General features: G+C 41.8%; 1 protein-coding gene across 2 annotated transcripts in view; it reads left to right on the top strand.

Moving 5' to 3' along the window:
- Positions 1-27,045, top strand: part of VWA1 (von Willebrand factor A domain containing 1) — a 285,476-nt gene that overhangs the window by 235,379 nt on the left and 23,052 nt on the right. For both annotated transcript variants that reach the window (XM_069241052.1, XM_069241053.1), the window contains 3 exons: positions 826-1,104; positions 1,747-2,025; positions 22,287-22,565. In XM_069241052.1, coding sequence (XP_069097153.1) covers positions 826-1,104; positions 1,747-2,025; positions 22,287-22,565 — 837 coding nt within the window. The remainder of the gene's footprint in view (positions 1-825; positions 1,105-1,746; positions 2,026-22,286; positions 22,566-27,045) is intronic.

The raw sequence follows: 27,045 nt of genomic DNA, 5'->3' as shown, positions 1-27,045 counted from the left end.
AATTCTTCTTCTCTATAGCAACAAGCAAAACTAATTCAGTTTCTTATATATTAATAAGCATTTTCCAACAGTGTTTGTCAAACTCCGTTATAATTATCTAAGGAATCTTTGCGTTGTGTGTAGCTCTCTTCCATTGCTGATACATTCATGAGTTTATTTAACTGACTGAGGGATTCAAGTGCCACAAATGACTTCCAGTGTTCTCATTTAGGGCCAGATGTACGAAAGGAACTTACCCATTCTGTGTCTATGGGAAAATGTGTTCGTACATATGGCCCTTAATATTTAGTGATGAGATTCATTTGCAGCTCCAAATCATCACTGATAGTTTTAACATGGCTATCAAACCACTAATACATTTCTATTTCCCGTTTGAATATATTAGTGTAGATCATCATGGCCATTAAGTAATTTCCTTTTACATGTATGAGGTTTTTTGTTTTTCTTCATATGATAAACCTTTCAGCCCTTCAATATTTTCTTTATGCTTAATTATATCAAAGCCTATGGTTGTGTGTAACACTCACTGAACAGCATCACAAATTTAGTAAGCGAAGAAATGCTCAAAGGTGTATACCAAGGAGAGAGGTGTCTGACGTCATATGACGCTACTGTCCAAATAGATTTGTATGCGGTTTAAGTGAGTTTGTGCGTTGGTTTGAAAGGTAGTTGACATCTGTTGCATGGCACCGGGAACCCATAGGATGAACCACTATTTAGTTCATATGTTTATATATTCTAAAAGGGCAGAGTCAACAGAGCATTTCCAGGAGAGCAGACACTAGACAAAAAGTAATCTTACATTTTCTGATTCACTTTTTTCAGAAGTGATCTGGACGGAGAATCTGAAAGTATTGGACATCACCCCAAGTAGTTTCCGGCTGACATGGCCAAGGCTGTTGTCCATCAATACTGGATATTACGTAGTGGAATATGCACCCGTATCTGAGCCCCATCGAACGGTGAGAATGAATGTGCCTGGGGACCAGACCGGAGTGGTGGTAAAGGACCTGGCACCAGGAGTTGGCTACACAGTCACCGTCATCCCGGAGTCCAGAGAGCTGTACATCCAGCCTCAAACTGTGAAGGTCACCACCTTGAAAGGTAATCATTCATTACCGCCACAGGGTCCCCTCTGATCCCAGTTATATTGTAAAACAAAGGGGTTACAAAAGAGAAACATAAACTACCCTAGAAGGAGATTGTTGTGTCATCTTTGTGTCATCCTTAGAGAATCACAAACCATCTTAATTAAAAAGAAGCTATATAACAGCACGCATGGATGTAAAGTTGCACATTTTATGTTAAAGTTTGGAGGATGTTTAATAACCACAGGAAGTTTGAAAGGCAATTTTAAGAGGCAGATGAAAGCCTGGGGACAGTATTGAAAGAGCAGATTCTGGGTCAAAAACATGTTTACAGACTTTGGAGTTTGGGGCACCTGGACTACGGCAGGGTAAATCATTTATTTCCTTATTTACAAGGGGCTTTCTTGTTTTGTTTTCAGGAAATACAACTGAGAGAATACAAGATATGTTTTTCTTTTTTTCTCCCCCTTCTCCTTTCTCTTTTTTGCCTTCCATTACTGTCTCACTGTTTTCCCTCTGCCCCCTCATCCTTCCCTATCGATTTCTTTCTTTCTCCCTCTGCCTTCTTTTTCGCACTTCTTTCTTTAATTCTTCATTGAAGCTACGAGCAAGATAGTAGTCACAATGTCCTCTTAAATGTATTTCTTCTATTTTTCAGAGGTGATCTGGACAGAGAATCTGAAAGCACTGGATGTCACTCCCTGGAGCTTCCGACTGACATGGCCACGGCTGCTGTCCATCTACACTGGATACTATCTGGTGGAATATGCACCCATATCTGAGCCGGATCGAAAGTTGATAGTGAATGTGCCTGGAGACCAGACCGGAGTGGAGGTGCAGTACCTAGCACCAGGTACTATCTACAAAGTCACCGTCACCCCCAAGTCCAACGAGCAGTACATTGAACCTCAAACTGTGCAGGTCACCACCTTAAAAGGTAATCATCCAGCACTTCTGCAGTGAAATATCTGATCAAATTTATATTTAAATACATATGGATCCCAAAGGGCAAACAAACATCCCTAGAAAGCGATTCTTATCTTTTTACAGTTGTCTTTTCTGTCTTTTAATCGTTGAACCTTAGAATGCAGCTGTGAAACAGGAAGGATAGATGAAAACAGCACATTGAAAAATAGAGAATAAAAACACTTTGTTGAAGGTTTATTTCCCACGAGGACAGTAAAGGGCAATTTGAGAGAGCTGTCATGGCTCAGAGACGGCATTTAAAAAATACTTTAAAGGATACAGACAATAATATTTTTGGCTGGGGAGAACCTGGAATGCTGTTGGGGAGTAATTGCCTTTTTGTGATTGAAGTAAAATGAAAAGGGATGGTGCACGAATATTTGTCAATGTAGGCAGAGTGAATCTGTAACTGCCACTCAATTCAAGTCTTATACTAGACATGCTTCCCCTACCTGTAAGAATGTGTGGCCGGGTAGCCATGTAGGTCTGTCATAGAATCATCTCTGTTCGAGAACATACAGATGTGAGATGGAAAAGTCAGATAAGGTGTTTTGTACTGTTAGTATTCCAGAAGTGATTACAAAATGCTGTAGAAAGAAATTCCAGAAAAATGGATAACAGATAGTCCCTACAATGTGGTTTAGAGATCATAGTGGAATGAACAGCGGTGGAGACTACTGTTGGAATTAGAAGAGAATTTTTATAATACACTGAAGAGTACATTCAAATATTTTCAAATGATTGGACTGTGAACCATTCTTAATTAATGACAAAAATAAATATTGTTTCTTTCTTTAAGTAAAATTGAGTATGAAGGCTTATTAAATTAAACAAGTGAATTTCTAAGAGGTCACAGAAGTCTTGGCCTACCATAGTTCATATTTCATTCAGTTTTATGAGAGAGAAATTGATCTTGATTGGTTATGATAGTGGGACTTTTAAGAGTGCACCTAATGTCATTACAAGAAGCCACAGAGGAGTAATAATGTCTTTTTTTGAGATTAGAGTCATATGTGTGTTCTGATTGGTCATAGGTTTAGGGTTCCTATTTGCTCAGGTCACCTGATCCTTAGCGTTATCTAAACTGAGTGCTTGGGATGTCCAGCCCGCCTGCCCAGGTAAAGGGCATCAGGCTAAGGGTGCTGTCTGTTTGGGGCTGTTAGGGCTCGGAAGGGGTCTAGTGCCAGAAATTCTGCAGCTTTACCATAAAAAAGCCAGGTAAGCAAGCTCCCATTTACAAAATCATTCTGTTACCACTCCCTAAATGCTACTTAACCTCAAAACACACTTCTCATATACATTCACTTAGTAACCATGACCACTATTAAGCCATACCATACAGCATCTTACATAAAAAAAACACTACTCCTGCACCATAGAACCTATCAAAATCAACAAATCAGCTCCAAAACCACAGTCCCTATAACTGGCAAACACAATGTCAACCGGCAGAAAAAAACAAAAAAATAAATCATGGGAAGGTGCAAATGTAAGAACACTAGCTTACCAAATTATGCCTTCACCCTACGAACCTTCAACCACTATTTTAACGTCCCAAAAACACAGCAGTTACAACACCAATACTGTCTAAAAATATTCCACTGATACATACACACATCTCAGACTTATCAATTCTCTTCCCAAAGACCTCCCTTCCACCTCCACCCCAAGCTGCAAACAGACTACCCCAGAACCCACCCATACCAAAATCCTGTGTACCCCTGTTTCTCCTCCCATACTACATTACATAATCACCTCAAAGCACCTTGGCATGAACAGGACAGAAAAACAAAACTACAGTGCTTACTCCTCAATGCAACATCCATAAATAAAAATCACTTCAACATTTTTGTCTCTCAGAATCCACACCAGACCTCACTTTCATTACAGATATCACATCTGCACCCTTAGGACAAGCCACGGTTACAGACAAATCCCCCATAAGCTGGAGTGACCATCATTATTTTTAAGATCCACACACCTATAAATAAGCACACCTCAAAGACACCAAAAACTGCCAACAACAAATGCTCCTGTAGGCCATGTAAAACCTAGAGAGCCACAAACTTAACTCCCATCTTGAAAGAACCTAAGACATAAACACCTTTTACAACATCTCCACTCCACTGAACAAACAGATATCAATAAAAACTATATCTAGGGTTGACCACAAAAAGACCACCACATGGATTATTGACCACAACAAAAGAATAAGAATCCAACTCAACATTCTACTCCCAAGTGGGGAAAATTAAGAACAGTAACAAACAAATGCACACTGCACCACTATAACAGAACCTACAGAAGAGCCATCAGAACCACAAAAAGGCAATACTACTTTTCACACATAGCAGACGCAGACAGCTTATATTGTGTTCTTTTCACCTACAATAAAGGAATTGACAGTTAAATAATAATGGAAGCAGACTGTTGTTCTAAAGACTCCACAGTTAGGGGTAGATCTCCCTAGGGTAAAGTATTACTTGCTTACGTATGCCTAGTACCACTCCTGGGGTTTAGGCCATCAACCAGGACTCTCCAGCCATCTGTGTCCTGGGCTTTTTTTTTCAGACTGACTCCAGGTGTAACACATCTCCTTAAAGTCAGCCTCAAGGCATTGGTGCCAGGTGTTTCTTGGTCTTCCTCTTTTCCTTTTCCTCTGAGGGTTCCCGGTCAGGGCTTGCCTGCAGGTGTTGATGCGCGCTTGCAGAGGGTGGATCAGGGAGTTGGAAAGTCTGCTGCCATAGGTTGCTGTTGCTGAATGTGTCTTTGTTAGTGGTGATCACTGTTGTCCTCCAAGTTTCTGCTCCATACAGACGGACCAATTTTACAGTGGAGTTAAAAAGCCTAATCTTGGTGTGCAGTGTTAGGTCCTTGGAGCTCCAGATCTTCTTTAGCTGAAGGAAGGCAGCCTAGGCTTTGCAGATTCTTGCCTTGATGTCAGCGTCTGTGCCGCTCTGTTTATCTATGCCACTGCCCAGGTAGGTGAAGGCCTCAAGCTCTTCCAGTGCATTACCTGCACAAGTGATTGCAGGCTGTGTTAGCCTTCAGCATCTTGGTTTTTCCCCTGTGGATGCTGAGGCCTAATTGTGCTGATGTGGCTCCCAATTTATCAGTCTTCTTTTGCATCTGCAAATGGCTATGAAAGAGGTAATCTGCAAAGCCCTGGTCATCGAGCTGTGCCCAAGGTGTCCACTGGATCCCATTTCTTTTGCTTGCTTTATGATCCAGTCTAGGGACAGCAGGAACAGAAAAGGCAAGAGCAAACAACCCTGGCAGGCTCTGGTCCTCATTTGGAAGGCTTTATGAGTTGTCCTTCATGAACTATCTTGCAGGTCATTCCCTCATAAGAGTTCCTAATGATTCCCACAAGTGTATCTGGCACACTGAAGTGGTGGAGGAGATTCCAAAGGATTTCTCCATCTATGCTGTTGAATGCCTTCTCAAATTCAAAGAATTTGACATAGAGGGGGGAATTCCATTCCATCGACTGCTCAATGATAATATGCAGTGTTGCAATCTGGTCTGTTAAGGATCTATGTTTGTGGAAGCCAGCTTGCTGGTCTTGCAACTGAGCGTCAACTTGTTTCCTAATTCTGTTCAGGATGACTCTGTTGAACAGTTTGCCTGGGGTTGATAGAGGAGTTTTCTCTCTGTTGTATGCAAAGTTACTCAGGTCACCTTTCTTAGGAATCTTCATTAGATATCCCCCCCCCTTTCATTGCTATGCCACCTTTTCCTCTTCCCAGATCCTTTCAAACATGGGTTAGAGCTGATTTTTCAATGTCTTCATTCAGTGCCTCTGCTGGAATGTTGTCAGTACTTCCCATTTCTCAGATGTTTGATAGCTTGCCATATTTCTTCCTTGATTGGTCTACTGCAATTAATTGGCAGGTCCTTGTCAGCTGGCTGCATGTCTGGCTGTATGTCTGGTGGAGACTGTGGAACAGGCTGGTTCAGCAGTTCTTCAAGGTGCTCCACCCATCTTCATTGTTGGCTTTAGTTACCCATGATTGTCTTCTCAGCTTTTTCTTTAATAGTTCTTTCTGGCTTGCTTCATCTGCTGGAGAGTTTCCTTGTTCTGGTGTATAATTCTTTCAAGTGTCTATGGCTTGCTGCTTTCTAGGCTTATGTGGCAAGACCATTGATGAATCTTTGCTTGTCTGCTCCTAAACTTCTCTTTGCTTCCTTGTAGGTTTTGGTGTATTCGCCTTGAGCTTTTTCTTTTTCTACTCTTGTTCAGGTAGTGTTGATTGCAGCTTTCATTTGACTTCTCTCTTGGTTTTTGCGGAGAGTCTCAGTGGAGATCCATTTTTAATGCCAGTGTTTATTGGGACCGAGTACATCCTGGTAGGTTGATGTCACTGCTTCTCTGATCTTTTCCCACTGACTTCCTACTGGGTCTCTGTCGTCCTGTCCTTCCTGCAGGACTTGTACTTGTTACTGAGGTTGACTGAATATTCACTCCATTTCTGTGCATCTTTGAGGAGGGTGGTGTTATATTTCTGGTAATGGTTTATTGGTTCCATCCATGCTTTATTCAGTTTTAGCTTTAGCCTGGCCACAAAAAGGTGATGGTCTGAAACCACATCTGCACCTCTCATCTCTCTCAGGTCCTGCAGTGGTCTCAGTAACTTCTAGGCAATGCAGAAATGATTGATCTGATTTTCTATTGAACGGTCTGGTGACACCCACATTGCCTTTTGTTTTCTATTTTGTGGGAATACACTACTGCCTATCACCAGACTGTTCAGGGCACGGAGATCTAATGGTGAAGCATAGCGAAAAGTTTGAAAAAGTTATTCATCGGTATAAAGAAATTAGTACAAATATTTTAAGTCGAATATTAATGTAAATTAATTTCATATATTTACTTGAAATGTAGAAGAAAATATTACACCACTTTAACTTAATTTTGAGTTAAAAAGTTAATTAATTGAAATATATTAAATTAAGAGAGATGCATAGTATTCTCCTGCACGCTGGCGCTGAGGAGCGGACTTGGTCGCCTCCTGTGTGAGCCAGTTGAGATGAGAAGAAGGGCCTTCAGCCCCCGTGCTGGGTGATGCTGAATGCCCAGGTGACCCTCACCCATCAGAGGGTTAATCCAGCCTGACACTTTGCTGGGTTGCTCAAATTTTAAGATTCTTGGTTGTTAATTATAAATTGCTTACTGATTTGTTCAAACATGTACACAGTAAATTGGGAACTGAAGGAGTGGGGGGACACCATTATTGCTACCACATCAAGTAGACTTCAGATCGCCCTCATTTGCCCACCACTCTACTAGACATTCTTATGATCCAGCTCATCTTACTAAATATGTGGGGACTCAGCTCACCGACTAAGTGAATAGCAGTTTGGTAAGCACTCCAGGAATCGAGCCCAGATATCATCTGCCTGCAAGTAAACCCACCTCTTCCGCAAAGACCAGGGGAAAATAAAAAAATAAATACCCCTTGAGTTACTATAATTCAGCTAGCACTAAAGGGGGTGACAATTCCGTTAAAATACAATCTCATATACTGACATGGACAAGGAGGGCAGGTATCTCTTTTTAGTTGGAGCACTACACAGCAAGTCGAAACTGTGACAACAGTACATGTGTATAATTCCACCCAGGGCTCATTTCTGGTGGACTTTCTGGGGAGGCTGAGAGAGGTGGCAAGGGTAGACATGTTCCTGACTGGGGATCTTAATATGGTCTGGAACATACATACAGACAGGGAGGGAGGGAGGGAGGGAGGACAGGGAGCTCACACAGGAGCCTTCTTCAAAATACTGAAGAAAAACCTTGAAGACCAAGAATTTGGAAACACCTGGCAAAAGCCAAATGTTGCAACCTAGGCCTATACTTTCTACTCACCACTCCCACTCACAAATCAATTATATTTTGCTGAGCAGCTCCTTGATGGAGCTTACTTGTATCAAGGAAATCAGGCTGATATTGGTCTCTAATCACGCACCAGGTAAGATCTGTTTAGATCTGGGGGATAGGAGACTTCCAGGACACTACAGGCTGCACCATTCCTTACTCAGGGACCCAGTCACTAACAGCGAGATAGGACAATCCATAGAGGAATATTTTGAACATAATGAGGGTGGGGTGGTCCCTGTCCCTGGGGCGTGGGACACATTCAAAGCGGTTATACAAGGACACTTCATAGCAATAGCTTCTGAATGGACACGACTTCACAAGCTTGAGACTCAGAAACTCGAGGGCGAGATTAGCTCAGGGGTGAGATTAGCTTGAGCAAGTACAGCTGCAACAACCCTCTCGCTGTATCACTTCTGCTCTCACAGTTTCCAGAGCCAATTACGGTTGCATTACATTTACAGAGTGGAACTTAGCTGCTCTATGTTAAAAATTGATTTTATATAGCAGAAGACAAAGTGGGCATCCACCTAGTATGACAACTGAGGATCAAAAGGGAAAAATAAATTGTGAAAGAAATAGTAGTGGCCTCAGGATGCCCGTTGTTAGATGAGGAGGGGAAAGTCAGAGAAGTCTGCACATTCTATGAACAGCTGTACAGAGTTGCTTCCCCATCCCCGGGAGACAAAGGGGCCTTATTGGAGTAGATTCAGTTAGCAAAGCTTTTAGGCGCCCAACAAAACTCATTGGAGAGCCTCCGAGAAGAACTGTGCCTAGCTATCAAAACCTTCATGGCCAATTAGACACCGGGCCTGATGGCCTTACCGCCCAGTTTTTGTAAAATCTATGCATCCTAACTAATTATGAAATTCACAGCCCCTTCTCATCCATTGTGCCACCAAAAGATTCATTCCCCAGCCAATGGGAGAAGAACTGGTGACTGTGATACAGAAACCTAACAAATATGTTAATCTGTGTGCCTCTTATTGACCTATAGCCTTGCTGAACATCAATGCTAAGTTATATACAAAGATTTTGACAGCCTGGCTTAACATAGTATTTTCTACGCTGGAACATCCGGACCGGAACGGTTTAATCCAGGTAAACCAGGCTCATGACAATATCAGAACAGCCATCCACATGGTAGAGTAGTCTTTGCCTAAATATGTACTCATGATTCTATTCTCTCTCAATGCAGAGAACGACTTTGATTGGGTGGACTGGACTTTTCTACATCTCAGACTTTGGAAAATAGGCCTGCAACCTAAGTTCCTAAGGATGATCTTTTCTAACTACTCTAACCTGTTTGCCAGAGTCACCTTCAATGGAAACCACTCTGGACCATTTGGACTAACTAGGGCCAGTAGGCAGAGGCATTCCCTGCTGCCGCTCATTTTTTGGCCTATTTATTGAACCTCTAGTGTGTCTAATATGGCAGACTACTGCCTTTGCGGTGATCAAATTTGTCCCATGGAAATTGAAAATCTCTTTCAATGTTTTCTTGACATTGGGCACACCGGCTACTTTGATTCCAATGGCTGTGAACATCCTGACAACCTTCAAGAAAGTATCCAGATATAAGATTAATCATGATAAATTGGAGACACTCAATTTAACCAGCACGCTGAAGGAAGCGGTCAGCAGGTTGTATCACTTCCAATTCCTAGGGCTAAAACTTCAATCAAATACCAGAAGTCTATCTCACGTGGTCTGTAAAGGATCCTCCACCAACTATCCTCCACTATTTATTGCTTTTACAAAGGTCATCCATTCCTGGGACCATCTGATCTCTCAGGACTCAGGCATATCAGTGTACTCAAAAGGAAAGTTCTCCCGTATTTGCTCTAGCTCTTCCAGGCCTTCCCGATTTGGCTATACCCCACTTATGCACTCAGGTAAACATCATGAGCTTTCCCTCAATAAATATCAGATTAATTGAGGGAAAACTCATGATGTTTATTTGGAAGGGAAAATCCCCTGACGTGAGCATAAACTCATGGCGAAGGTGAAGGGGCTGCATGGCAGGCCCCTTTATTCCACATCACTATGCAGCTGTGCAACTGAGGAGAGTGACAGAATCGTCCACCATGCTCTCTGAGAAACACTGGTAGAAGATGGACCATGACATAGTCCGCCTACCACTTTGGGATCTGGTGTGGATGGTGAAGTGCTATAGACCCTCTATCACTTATATGAACACACCAGTGGCCTCAACATTGAAAACGTGGAACAAACTTATGAGTTCTCAAGGGTTGCTCTTATCCCTCCCCCTATACCTTTGATCCATTAAAACCCTGCGTCTAAACCTGCCCTTTGTGGCCACTCCTTTCACAGTTGGAGGGATGGAGTTGCACAACAATCGCTATATATATGAGGCTCAAAAACCAGGGATTTAGGTGACACCAAAAAGATGGGAAAAATTGCAAGGAGACATACATTCCTTATCTATTTCATTCCCAGGAAGGGAGCTACAAAGTATGGTGTGGATGGCACTACACACCCCACAGGTTACCCCACATGTAATACAATGCCTCTCTGCAGTCCTAGTGGGGATGCAGAGCACTGTGGGACGCCTTCCATAAATAGTGGGCATGGGCAGTAATCAGACATATCTGGGAGGAGGTAAACAGAGTTCTTCAGAAGGTCTTCACTTTCCCGATACCAACAACACCAAAAGGTCTTGCTCTTGGACTTTAAGCCCCTCAACCTGGCACAAATAGCCAAGGAAGAATGGCATAAGTGCCTCCAGTGCCTTGGTGCTGCAAAAAACACCAAAGCCCATATATGGAAAAAAACTATCACGGTGTCCACCGCAAATACCATCAGAGATTACGGGCCATTTTTGCCATGGAAAGTTTAGCTACCAACATCCAAGAGTCTCACCTTGTCTCTGAGGCCAAATGGTGGCCATTGGTAAAACACTTAAGCAGGGGCAGTCTATCCTAGCCCTACACCCACACTGGAGGGCTCTAGAACTTTTTGACTGACGAGCACTGTGAGAGTCCCTACCCTTTCTGTGACACAGCAGACAAGCACAGAGATAGAACCAGGTGAGGAATCTAGGGACCCGAGACACAGCACTACATTTATATAAATTGTGGTGGACACAGTGGGTACTTTTAAGCTTCTGCAGTTGCGAACAGAAGCTGGGGGAAGAGGCACTTATCAACATATGTACAGCCTAGGAGGGAATAGGCTAAGGAAACAATAAGTCGTACATGATGTAACCCACTTTAGAATATCTCTCCTGACGTCAGCATTGGTCGTTTCTTGTAGGTGGTATGTTACCTGGTTTACTTTCTGCAAAAATCAATAAAATATTTGAAACAGATAAATTAAAATAAATAGAAATAATTTTTCTGAAGTTTAAATTAAAAAATAAACTGCTACCTAAAGTAAAAATATATAATTAATTATTGATTATTAAAATTGATGTATATAATGGAAAAAGTTATGTAATTATATTGTAATAGAAATTAATTTTGCATTAATTTATAATTCAACAATACTGTTAACATTAAATTAAAATATTATATAATTAAATTATTAACATGCTTTATATTCAGATTTTGGTAACATCAAAATATATTTATTTTTATGTTTAACTGTTTTTAATAATTTAGTTTATTAAATTTAGCATGGCTTACTATGGGGTTTTATTTTAAGTCTCTAGCCCCATTATTTTCCATAAGAGGGTGTTCCAGTATCAGTGGTTAGCCATGTGTGGTGCTTACTTAGATCCATCGCCTTTTTTTGGGGAGTCATGTAAGTCTATGAGTAATTTTACATTCAGATTTTGTCAATAACCAAAAGCCAAAAGTAGTTACCTTACTCAACAGTGGAAAAGTAAATTACTCACAAGTATATGTTACCTTTATGAATAGCCCCATTTATGTTCTGCCTATGCCTACATCTAGTGTCTAGTGTCAATAACATTAAAGACAATGGGGTTCTGACATACTCCTTTTATTGTGTAGTCCTTTGTATGGGCTGTGGAATTCAGACCTCTCTCAGTATCTGGGGTCCTCCATTTTTGTGGAGCTCCTGCCTGGTCTTAGTGACTGGTCCTTTGGTTTTATAGTAATAGCATCTTTTGGGGTGCTCTAAGTTTTGATTTGCTGCACTATGAGTCTCCCAGTGGTGAATTATTCACCTCTTTCCTTCCTGCCGGGTGCTGACGACCACAGCACCTATGGCTGGTGTTCCCTAATGGCAAGCAACATAAGTGTGTCTCTTCATTGTGTCTCATAATAAAATTAGAGGTGCCTGTGGAGGGACTAGGCTAAAGATGCCGTTGGTGCTTCTAGGAACAGGTCATTGTGTGTTTTCAACTATGTGATTTGGGTGCTCCTTGAGGTATTGCATGCCAGTAGCATTAGGATTGTGGAAGTCTCCTCTGTTGCATCTCTGGTGATCGAGGTTAGGATATGTACCTCATGAATTGTCTGGAGGCCCCCATGTTCTACTTGGAATTGTTTTCAGCATCTTGACTACTCCCATGCCTACTACATGGGAGTGAAAAAGGCCACCTGCACACAGTAGATTCTATACTTCAATAGCAACCTAGCGCAAAGCAGTCAGAAAACGTTACCACTCAAATAACTTATTCCAAGAAGATGGCCTGGAACTGTATAAATGGGTGACATGACTCCGCTAGACCCTTGAAGAGATTACCATGCTGTGCCAACATACATACCATGTTCTTTAATTAATGGTATGTACATTATGCTGGGATCATGGGTTCACAGGGTTCTAATGTTAGAATGTGCAGTAAAGTCATGAGGTCGGCATTTGGAGCTGGGAAGTGGCTGAGGCAGTGATAAAGACTGAGAGCACCTTCATTCTTGTTTGCCGTTGTTCTTGAAACTTCACACTGGGGAATATTGAGTTGAGGAATCCATGAGACCAGGAGGAGTGTGGATCAGCCTCAATGCACCCTGCTGAACAAAGCAAAATAATTCAACACACAAGTAAAGAGTTTCAGAGGGACTGTTGGCTAGAGAAACAATTCTCTGGAGAAAATTCCATGCATAACGAAGGGATTTACAAAGAAATTTAAATCGAAATCAATGGAGTACATGCTAAGTAAGCATGTTTTGAAGAAAAAGTTGCTCTGGGGGAATACTGTGAGCTCTGTTTCCTATAGAAAAAGGTACTTGCGCGAATGCACAAGAGAGAGAGAGAGAGGCTTGCAACAAGGCCTATTACCCTTAGAAAACGCATAAGACCATGATTTTATTTCCTTTAGAAAAAGGGACTTACGCGTATGCGCAAGAAAGAGAGAGGCTTGCAACAATGACTATCACCCTTAGAGAATGTGTAAGAGTACTTCGGTGGCCATTTTAGGAGATTTGGCAATGCTGTCTGAACTACAAGCTGAAACTCCCACAGAAAAGCACACACTTACTAGGCGCTATGAGCACAAATAAAGTATAGATATAGAAATATAAAGCACTCACCATGCCCTTTGAATGCAGGGGCCAGTGGCAGAATCCATCTCTCCCCACACGCTGGGCCTCTTTGAGAACACTTGGGGGGAGGCAGGCAGATAGCAGTGGGCAGGCAGACCAGCACAACCAGACCTGCAGTCTTAAGGGGTGATCTCTCCTTGCATCACCACAGTGTCCTTGCAGAACAGACCCAGGGAGCAGCTGGCAGCAGGGCAACAAGCAGAAAAGCAATCTAATGGGTCCTTTAGGCCACCCAGCAAGTAGAGGCAGAAAAGCAGTGCAGATTAATCCTTTGTGCAGCGCAGCAATCCTTCTTACAGAGGTTCAGTCCCAGTTCCAAATGGTCCCTGAAAACATGGTGTCAGAGGCCTTGTACTTATACTACAAAATGTTCTTTGATGTAAGGGGTGACTTCAAATGAACCCTTTCAGCTGTAACACAACCCCTTTCAGTCCAGCCCTGGCTCCAAACATCAGTAGGGGATAAATCAGCCCTTTTATGGGAAGGCAGGACACAAAATACTACAGGTAAGGTTAGAACGACCTCTGCCTCTCCCAGGAACCTGTCAGTATACAGAAAGAGGCAGATGCCTCTCCAGTCACATCCAGCTCCTCCTGTGTTGTGGCTGTCTGGAAAGTATGCACAAAGAGTAGCTGTCACTCTGCCTCAGATGTGGATTGGAGTCAGGCTGCAAAACACTACAGTTTGTAAGCACAGAGAAATGCTCACTTTCTTAAAGCGCCATTTCTAAAATGCTAATGTAAACTCCAACTACACCAGTAAGCAGGATTTCTCACTACCATTCCAAACTTGGCAATGCTACTCCTTTCAGATCAGAAATCACCACTTAAAAAATAGATAAGGGAATTCCCAGTGCTAATCTGTGAGAGGAGGAGCCCTCACAGTAGTGAAAAACGAAATCAGCTGTTTCTCACTATTAGGACATGTAAAACATAAAAGTACATGTTCTACCTTGTACGTACACAGCACCCTACCCATAGGGCTACCACGAGTCTACCTTAGGGGTGACTTAGGGATAGTAAAAGGGAAATGTAGGCTTTAGGAAGTAGTTTGAAATGCTAACTCAAGGTGGCAGCAAACTGCACACACAGGCACTGCAGGACAGGTTTGAAAGGCTACTTCTGTGGGTGGTGCAATCTACGCTGCAGGCCCACTAGTAGTGTTTAATTTACAGGCCCTGGGTATATGGTACGCCACTTTACAAGGGACTTACAGGTAAATTTAATATGCAAAACAGCTGTAAGCCAATCATATCAAGTTGTGGGGGAGAGAGCACATGCACTTTAGCACTGGTTAGCAGTGGTAAAGTGCCCAGAGTCCTAAAGCCAACAAAAAGAGGGTGAGAAAAATAGGAAAAGGAAGGCAAAAAGTTTGGGGATAACCATGCAGAAAGGGCCATTTCCAACACAAATAAAAAGGAAAACAAGGCAGTCAGGGGCAAGGTATTAACGGCTGTTCATGCAGCAGCAGGGGGAGCTGTTATGAGGACCTGCTCAATGAGGTTGCGCTGCGTCCTCCATAAATTAGGTCCTGGGAGGAGGGAAGGGCGCTGAGGCCATGGGCTGGGCAGGCAGGAAGTGGAAGGAAAAATGGCGGGGAAAGGAAGGCAGGAGAGCAGAGAATTGTGCAAACACAACCAGGAGATAAAACAAAATACAAATTACAGAGGAAAAATCAAAATATAAAAAAAATCATAACAGCAAGGCAGTTAGAGGCAAGATATGCACGGCTGTTTAGGCAGCACCAGGGGGAGCTGGTATTACGAAGGCCAGCAGAGAGGGACCCCAGCTCGTTCTATCACTCTGGGGGTCCACACAATCCTCCACCTAAGAATAGCTGTCTGGATCTGCCACATTTATCTGCTCTGCAGTGCAGTCACAAAGTTCATGGGTCACCTATTGCATGTTAGGCAAAATCTAAATGATGATTTATTTTTATCATGACATGAACCAGTCTAAACCTCCTGTAAGGCAATGTGAAGCTGCAGGACAGATTTTTATGAAACACACATTACATCGCCTGCTTTTCCCCCACCACTTATGTCCAAGTATGGCCTTGCAGTGAAGATCAGCTGTGCTGGGACAGAATCATTTACATGTCAAGTTTGTCCAAGGCCCTGACTAAATTGTAATTAACCCTCTTCCACCACTGGCTTTTCAATAACAGGTCAGCTACCACATTTCTTGTGATAGATCTATGGGTCAGTCAGCCTCTTAGAGAAGACTAGCCATCCTCTGAGGAAAGGACAGAGTGATGTAAAGATGGAATAGATCTACGAGAGAAGAGGAAGGAACAGAACAAGAAGTAGAAAGCACCAGGGGAGAAAGCAGCATTGGTGATACAGAAAAGAAGGACAGGCATGGGAGATTGAAATGGAGAAAGCTGAGGACTGGAGCAGGAGAAAAGGAAACTAAAACATGTGAAAATAATGTTCGGTGTAAGGAAAAGAAACCAGAAGAATGAAACAAGTAAAAGGAGAGAGCAATGACAGAAGAAATAGGGGAAAAAAGAAGATACAAGGACAATAGAACAGAAATACGAAGAAGAGAGAATAGATGGTCAAGAGAGAGGCAAGAACAAAGTCAAATACAAGAGCGGTGAGAAGAGGGAGAAAGAAGAGGTAAACAACGTAGTAGATTCAATTAACAAAGAGGCAACAGAGAAAGAAGGAAATGAAAAATGAAGACCTAAAAGAAAATGGGGAGGCTAAGGGGCAAGACAGAAAGATAGGGGGGAAGAAAGGGAAGTCATTGTATCTGGAGGGCGAATTACATCCAATAGATTCCTGTATGGTACAGAAGAATTTAGGTTATTTCAAAACTGGAAAATGTACTTATTCACAGCAAACCTGATGGGTGATGTTTTCCATCAGCTTCAATTTGTAATCCACTTTACACCGGGATGTTAAAGGACCGTGGCTTACTGTAGTTTATGATGTGCAAGAATACCAAAAATCTGTACCTAAAGTATTATTTTAAACAGATCAATGTACACAGAAGGATTAGTAGGACAAGTGAAGAATATCTAATTTGCTCAGAACTGAGGATGAATAGCAGTAATATTGTTTAATTCAGGCTCAAGACCATAAAACACCTCCCACAATAAAAAATAAAGCAGTCATAGATACAATCTAAGTTTAAAAATACAATGTGCTTTGCAGCTAAAATTCGTACACCATGCTAAAAATACAGTAGTATTACATATAAGGCATAGAAGATTAAAAACGAATATATTCGACTTAATAGCAATCATTTTGATCAACAGTGCACAAGTTAGGAAATAGTTTAAGGTGCTAGTGTAATGTGCCTGTAAATTCCCGCATCAAGTCAATTAGCCATTTGGGATTTATTGGTTATTTTTAAGTGCTATAGTGATAATCCCGCTGATTTCCTTGTTTACCAGACAAGCTGCTGAGGCCTAATACAATTGAGGTACTAGAGTCTGTCCTTAAAGTTCAATAGACTACGCTATAGTGTTTCCTCCGCCAAAGGAATACAGATAGGTCTCAACCAAGACCTCCTAGGCTTTAAGAAAGCTGAGCGAAATAATAGTATATGATTGACATCGTCAATGTTATAATTACAGACTTGGCAGTTTTGCATTTTTGGTTTGTTGGGGTCCCATTTGTAGGTGAAACTGTTCACAATCAGTGTGCCTACCCTGGTGTTTTAGGAGCAGAGTATGCACTAAATGTGGTATATACGTGTACATATATAGTTCTAATTTAGGAGTAGGTTTAAAAGACAGGAACTCTTCAATCAACCCACCTGCCTTGGCATTTAGGTTGTAATTGTGGGTTATAATAGTCAAATATTTCTCTATGACAACTGCCTTGATGTTACTGTTTATTAGGGAAGGGTTAGACCAGTACCTACACGTTCCTAACGACCCTAATTGCTGTATAATGGAACCAAGAAATGGAGTCACTATTTCCCAAATTAATGACCTCCTCCAATGCTGATCTATACGAGGCATATTCCAGGATAGACCACAGTCTAATCCAGAAGAGTAGCGGTTTCAACCTAGCCAAATCTCCTACTGTTTTGAGGCCTGTATCAAAGACTATTGGAACAGTTGGAGTACTTCATGACAGTTTAAACAATGATTTTATTAGATTGTTCTCTTTTGAGATGAACCCACTCAGATTTCCTATGCCCTAAATTTCTGGACCATAAAGAGATGCTGATTGCTTCTTTGCCCTATTGAGAACCGGTGCTGGAGATACTGATTTCGGGGTGTTAGCCTTGTAACATGTAATGACTGCAGAAGAACTATGGAGAAGGGACAGCTCTGATTTTAATATTGGGGCCTTCCATTTGGTAAATAAAACGATCCTAACTCCCAAATAGTCAAAATGATCAACTTGCTGGTGTTTTTCCCTCTCGTGTGAAATCCCCCTTTAAAGGATCAATTTGCTTTAAGGCCCCTTGTCTTTTTTTTTTAAGGAAATTACTTACAATCCACGGAATCACAGTAATTGGCAAAGCTATTTAAAAGAATCCGCAACCCAATAGGGGGAACGACATAGTAACACAGTATCATCTGCAAATAGTAGTGCTACAATGAGTAAACCCCCCAATTTGGGGCAGTCATGGACAGTAGTTAGCAGGAAGTTGACCACATCATTTATGTAGATGGAAAACAAAATGCTGGCGAACACATAGCCATGTTGCACACCGTGATTGATGGAAATACGGTCTGTGAGCTGCCCCCATCCCTCACCTTTATTGGGCAAAGTTCTCTGAATAAAGCCTGATAAGGGCGTCCAGTAGGTTAGGCTCTACGCCCGTTGCTGCCATACCAGGACATAGATGGCGTCTATGGACCAGGTCGAAAGTGGCCCTTAAATCCACAAAAGCTGTGTAGAGGTGACCATTAGAAAGCCCCAATTATTTTCAGACTATAAGGTTCAATCTGAAGACCTGGTTGATGGCACTTACTTTGGGACAGAACCCTGTTTGAAGTGGGGATAGAACCTTAGGTTCGTCCAACCATATTTGTAGCTTGTAGAGAACTTGGAGGCAGATTAATTTCTGGAGGCTGTTAATCAGGCTGATTGCCCTGTAACTGCTAGGTAGTGTCATTTTGCCCCTTTTGTAGATGAGGAGAATTCCAGCACCTAACCAGGAGGTTGGTATCTCGCCACCTACCATGATTTTATTAGAGAGTGCATTGATGTATGGGCACCATACCTCAGGCTCTGAACGATAAAGAACCCCCAGGACCTTTTCCAGGCACTGTGCTTTGCCAAGGCATAAGTACTGAATAGCCCTAAGTATTTCATCGATTGTAAAGTGGAAAATGTGTAATTAATAACACTGTCCATTTGGTATGGGACAGATCCTTGTTCGGCTATTGGAAGTGCCATCTGGAGGTCTTCAGCATACATAGCCGCAAAGTGTTCCACCCTTTGCTGAAGTTGTACTGCATATTCAACTGCACTTATAATTGTTGCATCGCCATGGGAAAAAATCTACCAGAATGTTTTCTGATCCTTATTTTTGGATGCTTTGATTACATTTCGGCAGTTTTGGTCAATTCATTGTTGCTTGTATGTGTCAGTCATTGTTTTATGATTAGCACAAGATTGCTTAATTTGATCGCAATCACCCCATTTAATTGCTTGGATTAAGCGCTTTTTGGCACTCACCCGAGAACCAAGCAGGGGCTTGGGTTGTGCTTTCCTTTTTTATTGTCATTTCTTTAGTAGAGAGGCTGTATAAGGCCTTGAACAAATCCTTATGCAAATCGGCCAGTGGTGTTTCATTGGATAATGAGGTTTCGAATGGGCCCAATATGCTATTAAATGTAGTAAATATTTGTAGTAGTATTTTAGAATTAATGCTTAGCTTGGACCACTTAATACCTCGTCTGTTATTTTAAAGGGTTAAAGCCAATTTGGATTGAAAAACTGTATTTGTACAAGTCGTAAACAAATTACTTTTCATTTTTAACTTGAGAGCGTTGTGGTCGCTACCAATTCTGGCCACAATTTCGAAATCTGATTCTAGGTGCCGTAGATTTGTATCTATAGTGATGTAATCGATACAGCTTTGATTATTCCCTCTTATAAAGGTGGGAGCAAGGTGAAAGTCTGACCTAAGTCCACCGTTACAAGCACGCAGACCAAAGGACAATAACTGTAATGAGGTAGACGTCCATTTTCTGTATGGTGATGCCTCCAGGCTCTGGATGCCCCTTGCATCATCATCATCCCCTTCAGTGATAGCTGTTAACCTTTCCAGGGGCTCGAATGTGGTGCTAAAATCACCAGTCAGCATAATAGGCAATTTGTCTGGGCATTCTTAGAGATGATGAGCCAGCAGTTTTAATGTGGGTGAATCTATATTCCTATTCATGGAGCGATTATAGGTGTAAAGTTTAGTCCTGCTCCCATTTTGTCCACTGAAGCTCAGTCTCAAAATATATTTGATATCAAGCTCTATTCTTTTTTTTAGGAGACAGCTGGCATGTTTTTATCCCTGAACATTAAATCGCCAGTCCATTAAAAGTGCCCAGAAACTTTCTCTGGGGTAATGAACTACAGCAAGATGTCATGGAATATGCTTGGTTTTGTCCCACCTTCAACAGAATAGGGGCCATATGTACGAACACTTTTTCCCATAGAGACAGAATGGGTAAAAACCTTTGCTACATCTGGCCGTTGATCTGTCATACACAGGGTGACTCCAAGTTTTATCTTGGATGTTCTGCCCTGATCGGCTATTGTTATTCTCGCAAAATAGTCCAATTCACTGCAATCATAAAAAAGATCCACTGACATGGTGCTGAAAGCCTCCTGTAGTTATATCTGGTACGAATCAAATAGTTTGTTCCTATTTTTGGAAGGAATATCATTTCACACAAGAAACCGCAGTGTATTGTATTTAAAGTTATATTCTGCAGCGCAATGGACAAACCATTTTCTGTGGTGGATTATGAAGTATGAGGTTCGCTAACAGTGCTTAGTTTGTGCGGTCGCTGCAGGTGGTGAGGTGGACAAAGGGAGAAAAAAGGGATTATAAAGAAGCTACAAAGAGAAGGATAAAGACACCGAGTGTCAGAATGAGGCAAACAGTGGAAACAAGATGAGACAGCCTTGGTATTCGGCAACCTCTATCTTTTGGCAGCTCCATCAGCCACTACTAGAAAACTTTGGGTACTTGCAGTTATGTGTAGCAATTACACACTTTTTACCAAGGAGTATAGGGCTTGTACTGGTTGTTGAGGCTGAGGTATATGGTAAAATGTTGTTTCGGTAACAAAGATCGGTCCTGGATTCCTGTTTTGGCTGTCATTGATCTGTGGTTGGTGAAAGTCTTTCACAGATATTTTCTTCGCAAATAATCTCCTCCTGAGATTGCTTCTGGTAAGCTTTCTGTAGGTTCATCCCCATCTCACAGCATTCCACTTTTCCACACTCCCACTACAGGCTTGATTTAGAGTTTGGCAGATGGGCTTTTGTATCACACTCTAAGTCTCAGTACCAACTTTGAGTAAAGAAATTGGGGCACGGTCTTGTCACATGTACCACAGGTATCCATGGATGTTTATCACAGTATGTGATAATCATAGGGGATCCCTGGTCAGTCTCGAATCACAAGCAATACAAGACCTTGGATATCCAGAGCCTATCCTGATTCCAGCACTAAAGGTGATCTGTGCTGTAATTTCAAGGGTCTGTTCATGTCTGACACTCAGTAAAATATGGACGGCCGCCTGATGTCATTAGTGAGGCAACCCTGTTGGAAAAAACACGTATTTTGTAAGCTAGTCCGTTTTTGCTTCACGTAAATAGGGTTCCAACCATTTCTCGTGGTCTTTTCACCAGCTTCACTTCCAGTCTGTTGTATATGCATATCCCTATACAATGGATAATACACACATGGATCTTCAGTTTGCACATGCATAAACCCGCCTCAAAGGCATGACCAGTCTTCAGCTTGACATGAAGCACTTCTGTAATCATTTCTAGCTCTGCAAGTTTGAATTTCTACTTCTTGCCTTTCACAGTAGAGCTTAGTCGGACACAAACTGTGGTTGTGTTAGACCCAACAACCTCAAATAGAGTAAACGTAACAACACACATCAGCCCTTCTTAAGTTCTTTCTCCTCACCACTTACCTATGAACACAACAAAAACATCAAAAGATATAGATAAAAAAGGTAGCTTGCCTAATTTGCCTACCCCACAATGCAAAGAAAATACCAAAATCACATCACAAAAACTATACCAAAAATAAACCTCACCTAAATTCCCAAGAAGATAACCTTAATGTGGTTCTTGTATTTTTTCTACCACCGATGCGGGTTTCCTTTCTTCTGAAAGATATTTGCACAGAACGTACGTCAATCATGGCCTTTTAGATCTCCCTGCTTCTGAAAACTAAATAATTTTACACTTTTTAGTATAGAGTAGTGTTACACCTTTTGTGACCTAATTCCGCTGTTGACAATGTCTGAGTGCAGACGTTTGCTTGATAGTTATTAGGTTCATCAATGCCAGATGCTACTGGGGCGAACAGTCTACTTCTTGAAAGACCCACCTGAGTGTGATTTGTGCGTGAGAGAGAGGGATAGAGAGGGAGTGTATGTGTGTGACTTCTATATGCCTATTGCAGAACTACTAAACAAATATAGGTATGCATGATTAAAATGAAGTGAGGAGTGAAGCTGAGCATTGACTACCTAGGATCAAGCAAAGAACAACGGCTAGACATTTGATACAGAGCCCCAGAAACATGTAGCAAACAGCATCATTGAATCATTGTGTTTGTTTTGTAAATTGGCATCATTTAAAGGGGCAGAGCTCACCAGAGCTTCTCAGGCAGTGAGGACAGTTGACAAAAATAACTTCATAAATTTCTATGTTTCTTTATCTTCTAGAGGTGATTTGGACAGAGAGGCTGAAAGTGTTCGACGTCACTTCAAGCAGTTTCCGGCTGACCTGGCCAGGGCTCATCCCCCAAAATGCTGGTTATTACGTGGTTGAATACACACCAGTGGCACAGCCTGAGCGAAAGCTGAGAATGCTGGTGTCAGGGGATCAGACCAGTGTGGTGGTGCGGAACCTGACCCCAGGCACTAGATACAACGTCACAGTCATTCCAGAGTCCAATGAGCAGTACATCCATCCTCAGGCTGTACAGGTCACCACTTTGGAAGGTAATCAATCAGGTTCTATTGTCCAATCTGATCAAATTTATATCCCCAAACACCTGAATCTTCAACATACATAAATAAAAGGCCCCAGAAAGTGATATTTTTTCAAATTTGTTTCAGTTGTTGTTGTCCTGTGTGACATGTAAAACTTCATAATGTGATGGAACACTGTTTGGCAAGTTTGAATGAAAAAACTGTTTACTGATGAGGTTTTAGTCTCAGAAGGAGAGCAAAGTGTCCTTTAGTTCAAGAGGTAGGTGTTGTCCTAAGGGTGGCATTTAGAGAGCCCTCTGAAATCCTGGGTCGATTTCTGATTCTGCTAGCCAAACTGACAATGTTATGCTATCTACTGCTCCAGCTGTAGGTTCCTTACCCTCCCATTTAGGAATACTTTTTCATCCAATTAGGATGGGTGTTCAAAATAGGATGAACTGATATTATTAGTATAATGAACTGCCTCAATGCAAGGAGGGAAATCTTTCCAATAACCAAGAATACTGTTGGCAATATCCACATAGCAATAACCATGACAAAGTGGAACATTACTATGTTAACCAAGGCGACAATCGGGAATGTCTGCATATCACACTGTGAGCAATAGATACTTCTAATGGAGAACATACTCCTCCAGCTGGTGTCAAAGGATGCAATGAGGAACATGTGCATACTAACAAATGAAGCAATAGGAAACCTTTCTCTCGCAACAAAGCAGGCAATATAAAACATCTGTTAAAAAATAACAACGGAGAATGGAAAATGGATTCTCAGACAAAGGAGACAACAGAAAACATTTGTTCATGAGCAAAGAGAACATCTGTCCATCAACAGGGAAGAAAACAGGAAGTGAGGCTCTCTGTCCGAAAATAAAGTAGCCAATGTAAAACATTTGTAAACAATCCTTAGAGACACTATAGTCTGGTTGACAACAACTCAGAGGCCAACAGCAGTGTCTTTTGAGAAACTGAGGACAAAATGAAGACGCCCTTTTCATGAACATAATGAGCATGTATTTTCAATATTTTAAAGTAAAGATACCCATCAATCGATAAGGCACTAGAGAGTGGCTGTGCAATAACTGTAATGGAACACATCAGTCCACCAACCAAAATTGCAATAGGAAACACACAATCACATGCCTAAGAGGAAAAAGAAAAAAAATGTATGTGTCTTTTTATAAACAGAGCAATGAATAAAGAGAGAGCAGGATCTGAGAAACCAACAAATAGTGCCTATTTCCCATCCAAGAATCCAATGGAAATCATTAACTCAAGATGCAATGGTGAATGTATGTTGCCAAGCACAAGACAAAAACACGCACATGCCTTCACCAGCCAGAAAGGTCACAGGAATCAAAGTAGTGGCCATGCAGAAAAGTAGTCAAAAAGCCAATAAGAGGATGGGAAAGGTCTGTCCATGAATTGGAGGAACGAAGGAGAGCACATACTAACCCGTGAGGTATGGGAGAACAACGGCCTACTAATCAGTATTACATTGAAAATGTCTACAGACCAGCAAAGCAATGGAGAATGTGAGGACAAAATATTGTTGAAACCCTGTCTGGTAATGAATGACAAAGTCAGCCTACTCACCAAAGTGGTATTTGGGGAATATCTGTCCAGGTTTGAACATTCTAAAAGAACCGAATTTAAAATACCACGTGAATTATTAAACAATGATTGGAAAACAGAATAAAGAAATTAGCATGGTTGTTCTTATGACCAATGAACAGCCCAGGGACAGTAACATTTACTTTTACAAGTATAAAACTGCATGTAAGCAATTGAAAGAAAAAAAATCAAATAGAGGTACACATAAGTAGGCCAAAACAATGTAAACAGGGATAGTCAAAACTCAGTGACATCTCTTCACCATCTTAGTGACCTTGTGTTTGAGTAGCATGGCAGGAACGAAATAGAAAAACGAATAGGGTTCTACAATTAAGTTACATTTGCGTGCCCACAACCTACAATGTCTCCCTAGTCTTTGTTGACCCTTCACAAACATTCCACCTCTTCATTATTTTCTGGTCAGACAAAACCACAATCAGATCAAATTTGGGTTTCAATCATCCTTCCTTCGAGCCTTTGTAAATTCTGGTCTATGAACATTTGTCCTCACAAAGTTCCCTTCATCCATGACACATTCTGGGATGTTTTTGTTTGGAAAAATGGGCAAAAGAACCATCTTCTCTTACAGTGAATACACAATCTGAAACCAGAGATCTAGTACTTATTCTTGCCCCGTACTAGGCCATCAACTTTTCTGTGGAACCTCAGGCTGCGCCTGGAATCCAGTCTTTCTTTAACGTCTTCATTCAGAGACATTTGGTAGACAATGTAAAACTCTGTCTGGGTCCTCTGTGATTGTGGGACGTTTTTATGGTTCCCTGTCAGTAGATTTCTTCAATCTTCACAACTCATCTCTGAGGCTCAAAATCGTGATCCTCTATTCAGAGAGAGGAATCAACATCTGGAAATGCAGGAATTTTGTGGGGAGGGGCATTCTTCTCTCTCCGGTGGACGGCCTCTAGGCTTCTCAAACATATTCTATATTGTTTTTTTCTCTCTTCGGTGAACGGCCTCTAGACTTCTCAAACATATTCTATATTGTTTTATGAAACATTTCTTTTTAAAACAGACAAAATATAAAAAACATTGGTACAGGCATACTGACAGAGCCTGTTAACGATGGATCAGCCCACTCTTGCTCTGCTGTTACTCTCTTCGGACCCTCCCCTTTGCTTACAGTACTTGTGATTAAGACCTCAACAGGCTTTGTATCTGCAGGTCACTCCTTCTTTTGGTGGGGGGTGTTGGCGTCAAATGGGCTATCTTATATTCTGTCAAGGGAGGTATCTTGGTCTTGGCGAAAGGAATGACATGGAATAGTTTGTGCTACTACGCTATGCCTGAAGATTTGGCCTTGATTTGCTGTAAGAATCCTAAAGAGAAGACACTGCCTCTTTGATGGAGGAGGGAGTATCCCTCGTCCATTAATTCAAGTCTTTCCTTTCCTTGACTCTTCTTTTGGGCATTTCAGTAGCATACATGCCGACCAACAACATTTTAGTGTTTATGGGGCTTTGAAGCTATGTTTAATGGCCTATAGTGACACTGATGTGGAGACATACAGCACAAGACGTCCCTCAAGCCTGCAGCAAATTTATTTAGGGAACTATTATGTGATGGTTAGAGTACATTTCTGTGCTTCTGTGTGCATCTCTGTGTTCCTAGGAGGCCTTTCTCGGACTCCCTTTTGTGACCACTCTCATGCAAAATGCTAGAAGGGTTTTCAATTACGTTTTTGGTACAGAGGTGCAGATGAAAACGTAATAAGGGTACTGAAGGAGATTATTATTCATCCAGTCCTTGATTTTCCGGCTCTCCTTATTGGGCTCATCAAAATGTACTTTAACATCCACCCATTCCTCAATTAATGCTTGCCCCTCTCATTTCTTGCTGTTTATGGTGAGGTCAGATTGTAATTGACCTAGCTGACACCTACTGCTTCCTATGTACCCGGTTCCTTACACCCAGACCACGTCACGTGACCTTTCACAAAGCTGTGTTCACCTTAGGTCCAGGAAAGAAGCAGAGAACTCGGCAGGAGGAGGGTGTAAGAAAGTGGCAACTATACTTGGGGCAATGGCCTCCCCTTTGGTTCCCTCTGTCCCATCCATTGAAACTTCGGGACAGGACATGGAGAAAGCCATTATTTTCCAAAGCAACAGAACCACAATGAGTGTGGGGAACGCAAACAGCAAGGCTGCTCCAGCCGCTGCCGCCTCCTTACTCACCCACATAGCAGTTACTAGCAGCATTCACGCTCCCAGTCCTGATGCCCTAAGCAAATACAAGAAATTCTGCTGGTGCATTGGAAACTGCTGGTGTCTGTCCAACACCACAGGAACTAATGAATGGCACCAGTCTACCAGCCTACAACGCAATGAGGAACAGCTAGCTACTAACCAGCAAGACATTGGAGTGCATCTCTCCAAGACTAAAGATATATATGAAAACCACTTGTCTAGAGACAGTGGAGATTGTCTGAACAATATTAGGTGAAGTGCCTGAGAAACCCTGTCTACTAACCAATGAAATGCCAATAAACACTTGTCTGCTAACTAGTAAGTTAGTGTAGACCACTGTCAACCTAACCATCAATAAGGCATCTGAGAATGTCTGCCCAACAATTAAATATCTGCAAACCAAGAAAGCTATGGAACATTACTGTCCAGCATTCAAGAAGTAACAGACAACACACGTCATGCAACCAATATCACAATAAGAATATCTACCAATGATTGAGGCAGTCTATCTATCCATTGTTTAGCCAGCGAATAATATCCATCCAACATCAGAGAAAGCAATCTGAAGCATGCCTGCCAAAGGCAGGTTGGTGTGTAGGAGAGGAAGTAATGATGAATGTCTAGCATTATGGGGGGTCTTTGAAGAACACCAGTATTGAAATAAATAGAGTAACA

This window comes from Pleurodeles waltl, chromosome 6, assembly GCF_031143425.1.
Source record: "Pleurodeles waltl isolate 20211129_DDA chromosome 6, aPleWal1.hap1.20221129, whole genome shotgun sequence".
Classification (NCBI taxonomy): Eukaryota; Metazoa; Chordata; class Amphibia; order Caudata; family Salamandridae; genus Pleurodeles; species Pleurodeles waltl.
This window is presented reverse-complemented; position numbering and strand designations above follow the sequence as displayed.